The 13,692-nt window shown below is 41.0% G+C and overlaps 1 protein-coding gene across 1 annotated transcript; it reads left to right on the forward strand.

Moving 5' to 3' along the window:
- The first annotated feature begins 3,790 nt into the window (after nucleotides 1-3,790).
- LOC106569664 (calcium/calmodulin-dependent protein kinase II inhibitor 2) lies at nucleotides 3,791-6,682 on the forward strand. Its single transcript, XM_014141223.2, has 2 exons — nucleotides 3,791-4,253; nucleotides 4,902-6,682. Exons 1-2 carry the CDS (start codon nucleotides 4,088-4,090, stop codon nucleotides 4,970-4,972), a joined length of 237 nt encoding a protein of 78 aa, XP_013996698.1. The 5' UTR covers nucleotides 3,791-4,087; the 3' UTR covers nucleotides 4,973-6,682.
- The last annotated feature ends 7,010 nt before the right edge of the window (nucleotides 6,683-13,692 follow it).

Genomic DNA, 13,692 nt, shown 5'->3' on the forward strand with positions numbered 1-13,692 from the left:
TAGGCGTGGTGGATAGTGGTGGTTCAGTCTGGATGGATTTGGGAAACACCTTTCCATAGTCGTCTAATTCTATAGAAACATCATGGATGAGGTCTTCAGACATCTTCAGTTGACTCTGCAGTCCCATGTTCTGTAAACAGTTGAAGCCAAGTACCCCAAGGATGAGGATGTGAAGTACAGACACAGAGAGAATCACCACAGCGACTGTCCTGGACATCTGAACCACACCAGTATGGCCCTGAGGCACATCAACATTAATGTCATCATGGTCCAGATCATCTCCATGGTTGTCAGGTGTAACTTGTAAACTATCAATAGAGAATGTGCGCAAAAGTGCATTGGTGAAATGTGTAAACATCGTTTACCCGCTGCCGCTGAAGCTACGATGTATACGGGAAAAGACTTGCGTGACTCATTTTATAGGCACTTCCGACTTCTGTGCGCAGACAGACGCACAAAGGAGCAGGTAATGATTTCCTGTGAGAATCTCGTGTCCCCAGAGCCAATATAAAGCAACCTACCTGGTTACAGGAAGGAAATATACTACACACGAGGAGAGAAACATAACAATGTCAAGCATGTAGATACAAAACACACGGCTATTCAAATAACTGTAACCTAGCCATTGTGTGCAATTGCGCGAGTAAACTATCACAATTCTCAGATTAAATATAATGAACCTATGGCATATGCGTAAATATCATCACATTTGAATACGTTTTTAAGTCGACAAATGTGTTCACTATTAAAAATATTATGCACCAAATAAAATGTTTATTTCCCCGTTGTTCCAGTAGCTGTATCTCTGTGAACATGACTTTCTGCTCCCTTCACTGCACATTGTTATATATCTCGCCTGTTGATGTCACCCTTACTCTCTAGCATTCAGAGTCCCCCAGCACACACACACGAGCACACACACACACACACACACACACACACACACACACACACACACACACACACACACACACACACACACACACACACACACACACACACACACACACACACACACACACACACACAGAGAGAGAGAGAAAGAGCGATATATACACACACACAGAGAGAGAAAGAGAGATATACACACACACACAGAGAGAGAGATACACACACACACACACATTTTGTGACAGAAAGACATGTAAGCTTAGTGTGAGCTAGGTCAATGAGGGATGAGGATGACAGGATTCGTAGGCTACAGGGTGAAAAGTTCAACGTCTAATTCAATTGTAAAATGATTAGGCTAAAATACGATATTTAACGACAAATAACATACATTTTACTAAAGAGGTAAGGAAAAGGTAGTGTTTTATGTCACACGATTTCGCCAAATTTGTGAAGATTCCAAGCAAGAGAAAGGGTTTAAACATAGGTTTTGATTCACCTCATGAATTATACTGATGTCATGTTCCCCCTTTATATTTGAATGACTTTGTCACAGCTCTAAACAGTAAGACCATTAACATTACAATACATCCTAACTGGCACCCCAAAATTACTCTTATGTAATCAACTGTTTCATCAACAAGAAGCATAAAATAAAGAGCTCCGCCATTTTTTATCACCCGTCCTATCGAACCTTTTCTAAAGATACTGTCCTGGAAAACAAATGTTTTGCCTCAAGTATGCACTTCCACACATTTTCGGGCAATACTCTGGGCGTTCATGTAGCTTCATGGCTCCATGGTGGCTCTACACTTGGCATGGAGACTCCCATGGTGGTGGTTCAGTCTGGATGGGCTTGGTAGGCGTGGTGGATAGTGGTGGTTCAGTCTGGGTGGGCTTGGTAGGTGTGGTGGATAGTGGTGGTTCAGTCTGGATGGGCTTGGTAGGTGTGGTGGATAGTGGTGGTTCAGTCTGGATGGGCTTGGTAGGTGTGGTGGATAGTGGTGGTTCAGTCTGGATGGGCTTGGTAGGTGTGGTGGATAGTGGTGGTTCAGTCTGGATGGGCTTGGTAGGTGTGGTGGATAGTGGTGGTTCAGTCTGGATGGGCTTGGTAGGTGTGGTGGATAGTGGTGGTTCAGTCTGGATGGGCTTGGTAGGTGTGGTGGATAGTGGTGGTTCAGTCTGGGTGGGCTTGGTAGGTGTGGTGGATAGTGGTGGTTCAGTCTGGGTGGGCTTGGTAGGTGTGGTGGATAGTGGTGGTTCAGTCTGGATGGGCTTGGTAGGTGTGGTGGATAGTGGTGGTTCAGTCTGGATGGGCTTGGTAGGTGTGGTGGATAGTGGTGGTTCAGTCTGGATGGACTTTGTAGGCTTGGTGGATAGTGGTGGTTCAGTCTGGATGGACTTGGTAGGTATGGTGGATCGTGGTGGTTCAGTCTGGATGGACTTGGTAGGTATGGTGGATCGTGGTGGTTCAGTCTGGATGGACTTGGTAGGTATGGTGGATAGTGGTGGTTCAGTCTGGATGGGCTTGGTAGGTGTGGTGGATCGTGGTGGTTCAGTCTGGATGGACTTGGTAGGCGTGGTGGATAGTGGTGGTTCAGTCTGGATGGGCTTGGTAGGCGTGGTGGATAGTGGTGGTTCAGTCTGGATGGACTTGGTAGGCGTGGTGGATAGTGGTGGTTCAGTCTGGATGGACTTGGTAGGTGTGGTGGATAGTGGTGGTTCAGTCTGGATGGACTTGGTAGGCGTGGTGGATAGTGGTGGTTCAGTCTGGATGGGCTTGGTAGGCGTGGTGGATAGTGGTGGTTCAGTCTGGATGGACTTGGTAGGTGTGGTGGATAGTGGTGGTTCAGTCTGGATGGACTTGGTAGGCGTGGTGGATAGTGGTGGTTCAGTCTGGATGGACTTGGTAGGCGTGGTGGATAGTGGTGGTTCAGTCTGGATGGACTTGGGAAACACCTTTCCATAGTTGTCCAATTCTACAGAAACATCATGGATGAGGTCTTCAGACATCTTCAGTTGACTCTGCAGTCCCATGTTCTGTAAACAGTTGAAGCCAAGTACCCCAAGGATGAGGATGTGAAGTACAGACACAGAGAGAATCACCACAGCGACTGTCCTGGACATCTGAACCACACCAGTATGGCCCTGAGGCACATCAACATTAATGTCATCATGGTCCAGATCATCTCCATGGTTGTCAGGTGTAACTTGTAAACTATCAATGGAGAATGTGCGCAAAAGTGCATTGGTGAAATGTGTAAACCTCGTTTACCCGCTGCCGCTGAAGCTACGATGTATACGGGAAAAGACTTGCGTGACTCATTTTATAGGCACTTCCGACTTCTGTGCGCAGACAGACGCACAAAGGAGCAGGTAATGATTTCCTGTGAGAATCTCGTGTCCCCAGAGCCAATATAAAGCAACCTACCTGGTTACAGGAAGGAAATATACTACACACGAGGAGAGAAACATAACAATGTCAAGCATGTAGATACAAAACACACGGCTATTCAAATAACTGTAACCTAGCCATTGTGTGCAATTGCGCGAGTAAACTATCACAATTCTCAGATTAAATATAATGAACCTATGGCATATGCGTAAATATCATCACATTTGAATACGTTTTTAAGTCGACAAATGTGTTCACTATTAAAAATATTATGCACCAAATAAAATGTTTATTTCCCCGTTGTTCCAGTAGCGTATCTCTGTGAACATGACTTTCTGCTCCCTTCAATGCACATTGTTATATATCTCGCCTGTTGATGTCACCCTTACTCTCTAGCATTCAGAGTCCCCCAGCACACACACACACACACACACACACACCCGGATGGATGACTTCACCGTTCCGCCTGGGTTTCCTTTATGATCCCGGGATCTCCCACTTTCTTCATCAGACTTCATCCAGCAACACAGGCGTACAGACCGCTCTTTCTCTGCTCTCCTCTCGAACAGCGACACAACAGCCTGCAAACACCCCGCCTCAACCCGGACTCTGCACCTTCAAACTTCACAGGCTGGCTAAGCACGAAGAAGTCAGTTAGTGATTTTCCAAACGGATTTTCACTGGAGAGCTCGACAAGTGCAATTACCAAGCCAAGGATTTCTGGGCTAAGTCGACTATAGCCGCTGACTTTAAATCGTTTTGTTTTTTTTGCGCTGTTGATCCGTCCGTCTCAGCTGTGCAATAATGTCCGAGGTACTGCCGTACAGCGAGGGGAAAATGAGCGGCTATGGAGACAGCGAGGCCAGTCAGGTGTCCTTTAGCTGCGGACTACAGGACACCAATTCGTTCTTCGGTGCGTCGCAAGCGAAAAGACCCCCAAAGCTGGGACAGATCGGCAGAGCCAAGAGAGGTAAGAGCTGGTTATTGGAATGGATTGTTGAATAGAGGTTTTGTTTGGCTTGGCCACCCAGGCATGTTTGGGTGATCTTTAACTCTAACCTAGCCTACTTGTTATACAACACCGACATGCAACAGATATGCATTTGACCTCTAAATTATGAGGCAAACGTTTATTTGTTGATATAACAAAGGACAGTAGCTGACCACAAAGCGCCCCGTTGATAGTGACGAATGAGAATAATAGACTATCAATGTGATATCAAAATGTACTAGGCTAAATGTCTACATTAGTTACGCTCTCTGTCATTTTAAAGGGCACGTTTCCCTATAGCATGTAGTGGAAATTGCAAGCGCTGACAGCGCCTAGTGCGCGCGCTTGGCTTTGCGCCATTATGGACAAAGCATTGTTTCAAGCACCAAAGTCAGGGGTTTGGCACAACGACATTTCCCTTTGTGTTGCACCAGTGCCCAAAACCTTTGCAATTAGCCTACTCGATTTATTGGCTGTAAAACATATTTATGAAACAGTTAGGCCATTAGCCTATGACATGACAAGAGATGAGTCCCTGATAAAATAAAGGTTAAACATATGTAATACATAAATCAAATAAAACATAATAAAATCAAATATTAACATGATTGCATCTCCCCTCCGCAGTGGTCATCGAAGACGACAGAATAGACGACGTTCTAAAGGGGATGGCAGACAAGTCGTCACCAGGCGTTTAAAGATGAACAATGCCTTGCAGACTTTTTATTTTGATCACCGATTTGAAGCACTTGTCGGCTGTGCATGTTCGAGGATTGTAGGAGAAACGATGGCACGAAGCGAAGACAAGGGGAAGGAAAGGGATGGAAAGATGTGAAGATTGGACGAGAAAGCAGAGGAAGAGTTTGAGGAAGAGTCCGGAAAAGACCGAGATTTATCATGTGGTTGCTGACAATTTGATGAAACCCGATTTTAACTTCTGCTGCGCAGCGTGATGTTGAGATGGCGGATCCTGGCTCCGTGTCTCAACCTCAGCTGACTTCTCTGATGGATGAACTTGCCATAACTTCACGACCATCTTCCAAAAGCGCCGTAAGCAACAAAAAACTAGAACTGGTGGCAGAATTTCATTTAAAGCTCTGTTTCTATAGTTGTACCCAGTAGACTGCCTATGCTCGAAGACCATATTACCCTTGCAGGCTTTGCATTGTTGATAACAATCGGCGACATTGCATTCAAGGGAGCTGTACTTTTCAGCATTGGTCGAACGTAGAATGCATTCCTATCCAATTGCTGCTAAAGCTTTTTAATACAGACCAACCAAACACTGAAGTCCAGTAACTAGAATAAATCCATTGTGTGTAAAAAAATATATATATATACCGAGGATGGTGCAATGTTAATATTTTATTTCGTAGGCCTATATTCACTTTGGCTTCACCTGTAAAGAATAAGCTAGTAGGCCTAATGCATAGTCCCCAGGTTCAATTGAATGAAATTGATACATGGGCTTACATTACCCCCCACGGTTAAAGATGCAGGTCGGCGCCTTCATGTAACCTTAGCCTACCGACACCTGCACATAGGCTATCTGTTTCACTTTTACAGACTAGAAATATCGAAGGAGGCCAGAAGAGATGGGCAAATTATACATGTTTGAAACAATAATCATGAAATTAATGGGAAAATATATATTTTTTAATGTATTTATTTTGATGTTGCAATTATTCGTGTTTTTCGTGTTCTATAATTAAAAGTCGAATATTTTATCTATCTATTTGCATGATCTTTCCCTCCGGTGCCACCACAGGTGCCAACCACTCTTACCCTGGCACGCTTACATTCATATTTCAAAAGTCATATTTGTATTTTTATATCTAAATAATTGTTATTTAAAAATTATAAGCTAGTCTATCTTCTTACAGTTCATCAACACAAATGTTTGTATTATAGAGAGGATATGCAGATTGAGACTAGCCTATATAACTGAGACTCTAAGAGATTTGGGTGTTGACTTTTCTCATTCTATATCAAAGGGACTGAGGTTTTTTTAAAGACTAACTGAATGTGTTTGGGGTTTTGTACACATCAATGTTAAACTATTATTGAGAAATCGTATACTGTGACTTAAGCTTCGTTGATGCATTTGTTAGAAAATTGCGATTTTAGAGTATATTGCACTGTTTACGACTATCCTCAAATAACACGTTATTTGACCGATTTTGGACATTACAGTTATGTTTTTTATTTCGTTTATCTTGTACCATTCTTTGGAGGAAACTGAATATGGTTTGTTGTGCATGAAACCTTAATACTTTCAATAATGAAACATCGTTTTATGAAGCAAAAAAGCAACAAAAGTGTCATGACATTCTAAGAATGAGTCATTGTATATTACGATGCCATTTTCACTGTATTTGGTGAACTAATAAATGGTGAAAGAACATGTACAATGTGGTCCTATGGTATTAATTTCCAAAGATCCATCCATTATCACAGAGTACAAACATTAACACATGACAGTTAACACGTTGTTCATGACAGTTGGTCTGGCTGTGGATTACATCCACAGCATTGTTGGACATTACAAAGATGTTGAACCACATCCTCATAGTCACATTAAACAAACTGAGCCCTACAACTGTGGCCTACTCCCACTGGTTGAAGAGGGTACAGAGGGGAGAAAAGAAGGCCAATGGTTTACGGTGGTTCTCCAAGCTGTGACCCACATGATAAACAAATCAGTATTTCTAACCAGGGCCTACGGGCTTTAACAGACACCAGCAGCACGTCCTCCCAACCCACCATTTCAGAAACACTAATCAAGCACATAGAGAATAGGCTAATTATTGCCTACAAGTCCTGATGTAGGCCGTCGTCTTCACTCATAGCTCATAGTCTTTGATGACTATGCGAGGTAGGCCTATCGGAGGCCATCCATCTAACCCAACTATAGGCTGCGTATACCTGATGACCACATGGTTCTGGTCAGATGTGGTGGGGAACACAGCGCAATTAGAGATGTTCCTACAATAGTATGCCAGGGAATCTATTGGAACAAGGACCCTCAAGAATACAACACCTATCTTTTATCTATGGACGTCCCTATCTTAACCTGAGATACAAGGTGTGTGAATGTAAACACGGGTCTAGGCCAAACACGGGTCTAGGCCCCACGCCATACACACTAACATAGTGCCCCACACACAGTGGGACTCATGGCTAGAAGGATCCAGATTTTGTCAAATTAACGTCAGATTTGACTTTTCGTGGGCAGGTTAGGAGAACTTACGCGGCAGGTTAGGAGAATTAACATAGCAGGTTAGGAGAATTAGGTTAAGGTTAGGAAAAGGGTCAAGGTTAAGGATAGCTAAAATGCAAAAAAAATAAAAGACATTCATTTGACAAAAGCTGGATCCTTACTAGCCATGACCCACAGGTGGCCCAGAGGAAATACTTCCTTCTTCCCTTCCTTGAAGTCATCATCTCGGATAGGTGAAAGCAAGGATTCCACAACATAGCTGATACCTACCCAGTCATGTCAGCTCTGCCTAACAGTAACCTAATGGAGGGGCCATGTAAGGTGTAAAACCAAACAGTTTACCAGTAGTATCACTCTGTAAAGCTACAGAAAATAACAACACCAATGACAACCAAAGCCTCTCCACTCCCAGCACCCACACTATAGTGGCTATTGACTTTCCTGTTGCTGTCTCCACTGGACCGAATGGGTAAACATTACCATCTACTTTTGTTGAGCTGCGGGAAGTGTGTGTGTGTGCGTGCGTGCGTGCGTGCATGTGTGTGTGTGTGTGTGTGTGTGTTTATAGGCTGATAAACTGTCACCTATGAAATTGAGTATTAAGTTGGATGGGCCATGATCACCAATCACCACTGACCAATTTGTTGCACTTTGTGAGTGAAAATGTGCGTGTTTGAACTCTGTCACATTATTTCTACTGAACCTGTTGGCATGCATGGGAAAACCACAACATCAACCATTGTATGTGTGCGTATGTAAGAGAGAAAGTGTGTGTTTGTGTTTTGTAGGCTGTCACATTATCATCATTGATGTTGAGTACCAAGACAGATAGGCATGCATTACCATCCACTTGTTGCTCTTAATACAAACATACAAACACACACACATACAAAAATACATACATACAAACATGCATACAGACATACAAACATATATACATACAAACATACTTACAAACATACAAACATACATACATGCACAAATACATACAAACATACATACAAACATACATAGAAACATACATGCATACATACAAACATACATACAAACATACAAACATGAATACATACACATATACACACAAACATACACAAATATATACATACAAACATACATACATACATACATACATACATACATACATACTCACATACATACATACACACAAACATACAAACATATATACAGATAAACATACAAACATACACACAAACATACAAACATATATACAGATATACATACATACATACATACATACATACATACATACATACTCACATACATACATACACACAAACATACAAACACATATACAGATATACATACATACATACATACATACATACATACATACATACATACGCACATACATACATACATAATATATGTATATACGTACATACATACATAAATACAAACATACACACATACAAACATACATACAAACATACATACATACATACATGCATGCATGCATGCATGCATACATACAAACATACAAACATACATAGAAACATACACGCATACATACATACAAACATACAAACATGAATACATACACATATACACACAAACATACACAAATATATACATACATACATACATACATACATACATACATACATACTCACATACATACATACACACATACATACATACATACATACATACATACATACATAATATATATATACGTACATACATACATACATACATACATACATACATACATACATACATACATACATACACACAAACATACAAACATATATACAGATATGCATACATACATACATACATACATACATACATACATACATACATACATACATACATACATACATACATACATACATACATACGCACATACATACATACATAATATATATATATACGTACATACATACATAAATACAAACATACACACATACAAACATACATACAGACATATAAACATGCATACATACACACATACACACAAACATACAAACATATATACATACAAACATAGATACATACATACATCCACACATACATGCATACATACAAACATACATACATACATACATACATACATACATATACATACATACAAACATATATACATATAAACATACATACAAAATATACACACATACAAACATACATACAAACATACATACATACATCCACACATACATGCATACATACAAACATACACACATACAAACATACATACAAACAAACATACATACATACATACAGACATACAAACATGCATACATACACACATACAAACATACATACAAACATGCATACATACACACATACACACAAACATACAAACATATACAGTGAGGGGAAAAAGTATTTGATCCCCTGCTGATTTTGTATGTTTGCCCAATGACAAAGAAATGATCAGTCTATAATTTTAATGGTAGGTTTATTTGAACAGTGAGAGACAGAATAACAACAAAAAAATCCAGAAAAACGCATGTCAAAAATGTTATAAATTGATTTACATTTTAATGAGGGAAATAAGTATTTGACCCCCTCTCAATCAGAAAGATTTCTGGCTCCCAGGTGTCTTTTATACAGGTAACGAGCTGAGATTAGGAGCACACTCGTAAAGGGAGTGCTCCTAACAGCAGCTTGTTACCTGTAAAAAAGACACCTGTCCACAGAAGCAATCAATCAATCAGATTCCAAACTCTCCACCATGGCCAAGACCAAAGAGCTCTCCAAGGATGTCAGGGACAAGATTGTAGACCTACACAAGGCTGGAAAGGGCTACAAGACCATCGCCAAGCAGCTTGGTGAGAAGGTGACAACAGTTGGTGCGATTATTCGCAAATGGAAGAAACACAAAAGAACTGTCAATCTCCCTTCGGCCTGGGGCTCCATGCAAGATCTCACCTCGTGGAGTTGCAATGATCATGAGAATCAGCACAGAACTACACAGGAGGATCTTGTCAATGATCTCAAGGCAGCTGGGACCATAGTCAGAAAACAATTGGTAACACACTACGCCGTGAAGTACTGAAATCCTGCAGCGCCCGCAAGGTCATACAAACATACATACAGACATACAAACATACAAACATACATACATACATACATACATACATACATACATACATACATGCATGCATACATGCATGCATACATGCATATATACAAACACAAGGCTTTCGACTCTGTCAATCACCGTATTCTTATTGGCAGACTCAACAGCCTTGGTTTCTCTAACGACTGCCTCGCCTGGTTCACCAACTACTTCTTAGATAGAGTTCAGTGTGTCAAATTGGAGGGCCTGTTGTCCGGACCTCTGGCAGTCTCTATGGGGGTGCCACAGGGTTCAATTCTCGGGGCGACTCTTTTCCCTGTATACATCAATGATGTTGCTCTTGCTGCGGGTGATTCTCTGATCCACCTCTACACAGACGACACCATTCTGTATACATCTGGCCCTTCTTTGGACACTGTGTTAATAAACCTCCAAACGAGCTTCTACGCCATACAACACTCCTTCCGTGGCCTCCAACTGCTCTTAAATGCTAGTAAAGCGAAATGCATGCTCTTCAACCGATCGCTGCCCGACTAGCATCACTACTCTGGATGGTTCTGAAATAGAATATGTGGACAACTATAAATACCTAGGTGTCTGGTTAGACTGTAAACTCTCCTTCCAGACTCACATTAAGCATCTCCAATCCAAAGTTAAATCTAGAATCGGCTTCCTATTGCGCAACAAAGCCTCCCTCACTAATGCTGCCAAACATACCCTCGTAAAACTGACCATCCTACCGATCTTCGACTTCGGCGATGCCATTTTCAAAATAGCCTCCAACACTCTACTCAACAAATTGGATGCACTCTATCACAGTGCCATCCGTTTTGTCACCAAAGCCCCATATACTACCCACCACTGCGACCTGTATGTTCTCGTTGGCTGGTCCTTGCTACATATTCATTGTCAAACCCACTGGCTCCAGGTCATATATAAGTCTTGCTAGGTAAAGCTCCGCCTTATCTCAGCTCACTGGTCACCATAGCAGCACCCACTCGTAGCACGCGCTCCAGAGGGTATATCTCACTGGTCATCCCCAAAGCCAACACCTCCTTTGGCCGCCTTTCCTTCCAGTTCTCTGCTGCTAATGACTGGAACGAATTGCAAAAATCACTGAAGTTGGAGACTTATATCTCCCTCACTAACTTTAAGCATCAGCTGTCAGAGCAGCTTACCGATCGCTGCAACTGTACACAGTCCATCTGTAAATAGCCCATCCAACCAACTACCTACCTCATCCCCATATTTGTTTTTGTTTTTCTGCTCTTTTGCACACCAGTATTTCTACTTGCACATCCTCATCTGCACATATATCACTCCAGTCTAAATTTCTAAATTGTAATTACTTCACCACTATTGGCCTATTTATTGCCTTACCTCTACTACATTTGCACACACTGAATACAGTTTCTATTGTGTTATTGACTGTACGTTTGTTTATCCCATGTGTAACTCTGTGTTGTTGTTTTTGTCGCACTGCTTTGCTTTATCTTGGCCAGGTCGCAGTTGTAAATGAGAACTTGTTCTCAACTGGCCTACCTGGTTAAATAAAGGTGACATAAATAAATAAAAATGCATACAGACATACAAACATACATACATACAAACATACAAACCTACATACATACAAACATATATACATATATATGTAGCGGCTGTCTTCTTCGTCAGACGAAACAGAGAAGTCATCGTCCGAGAAAGTGGACCAATATGCAGCAGAGTTAGTGTTCATCTTTGTATTTTTAATTACGTAAGAACACTATACAAAACAAACAAGAAAACCAACAGCCAAACAGTCCTGTCAGGTGCAAAACACTAAACAGAAATAATCCCCCACAAAACCCAAAGAAAACACATGCTCCTTATGTGTGACTCCCAATCAACAACAACGAACTTCAGCTGTGCCTGATTGGGAGCCACACACGGCCCAAAACAAAGAAATACAAAAACATAGAAAAAGAGCATAGAACGCCCACCCAATGTAACACCCTGGCCTAACCAAAATAAAGAACAAAAAAAAACCTCTCTATGGCCAGGGCGTTACAATATAGAAACGTACATACAAACATACATACATACATACATACATACATACATACATACATACATACATACATACATACATACATACATACATACATACAAACATACAAATATGTAACATACAAATTCACACACCTTGTATCTCAGGTTAGGATAGGGACTTCCATAGATAATAGATAGGTGTTGTATTCTTGTATGTATATGTATGTATATTTTCACATATGGGCAGCAAAGGTCTGTCACTATGCAGACAGACATGCATATAGCATTAAACAATATATAGCAGATAAGAACACCTGCTCTTTCCATGACATAGACTGACCAGGTGAATCCTGGTGAAAGCTATGATCCCTTATTGATGTCAATTGTTAAATCCACTTCAATCAGTGTAGATGAAGGGAAGAGACAGGTTAAAGAAGGATTTTTAAGCCTTGAGACAATTGAGACATGAATTGTGTATGTGTGCCATTCAGAGGGTGAATGGGCAAGACAAAATATTTAAGTGCCTTAGGTGCCTGGTAGTAGGTGCCAGGTGCACTGGTTTGTGTCAAGAACTGCAACGCTGCTGGGTTTTTCACGCTTAACCGTTTCCCGTGTGTATCAAGAATGGTCCACCCCCCAAAACACATCCTGCCAACTTGACACAACTGTGGGAAGCATTGGAGTCAACAATATTAGGAAGTTTTGCCTAATGTCCGGTATACTCAGTTTAATCACACACATGAAAGCAAGCACATGCTGTCTCAAAGCTACAGAGGGTCCCTCTTTGCTTTCTTTTAACAGGCCGACAGTTGTGACCAAATTCAATATCATTTTGTATGTCCATTTTCATATCAGTATCAGTCAAAATGGAGAGAATGAAGAAGGAAAAACATTACTAATACATAACTCATCTATACAGTAACATTACTATTACATAACTCATCTATACAGTAACATTACTAATACATAACTCATCTATACAGTAACATTACTAATACATAACTCACCTATACAGTAACATTACTATTACATAACTCATCTATACAGCAACATTACTATTACATAACTCATCTATACAGCAACATTACTATTATATAACTCATCTATACAGTAACATTACTAAT

Source organism: Salmo salar, chromosome ssa14 (assembly GCF_905237065.1).
Source record: "Salmo salar chromosome ssa14, Ssal_v3.1, whole genome shotgun sequence".
Lineage (NCBI taxonomy): Eukaryota > Metazoa > Chordata > Actinopteri > Salmoniformes > Salmonidae > Salmo > Salmo salar.

What these genes read in the sequence shown, in the direction of transcription:
- LOC106569664 (XM_014141223.2), top strand. Translation starts at nt 4,088, where the DNA reads ATGTCCGAGGTACTGCCGTACAGCGAGGGGAAAATGAGCGGCTATGGA. An exon ending in GATCGGCAGAGCCAAGAGAG is followed by an intron (nt 4,254 to 4,901) that starts GTAAGAGCTGGT and finishes TCCCCTCCGCAG; the next exon opens with TGGTCATCGAAGACGACAGA.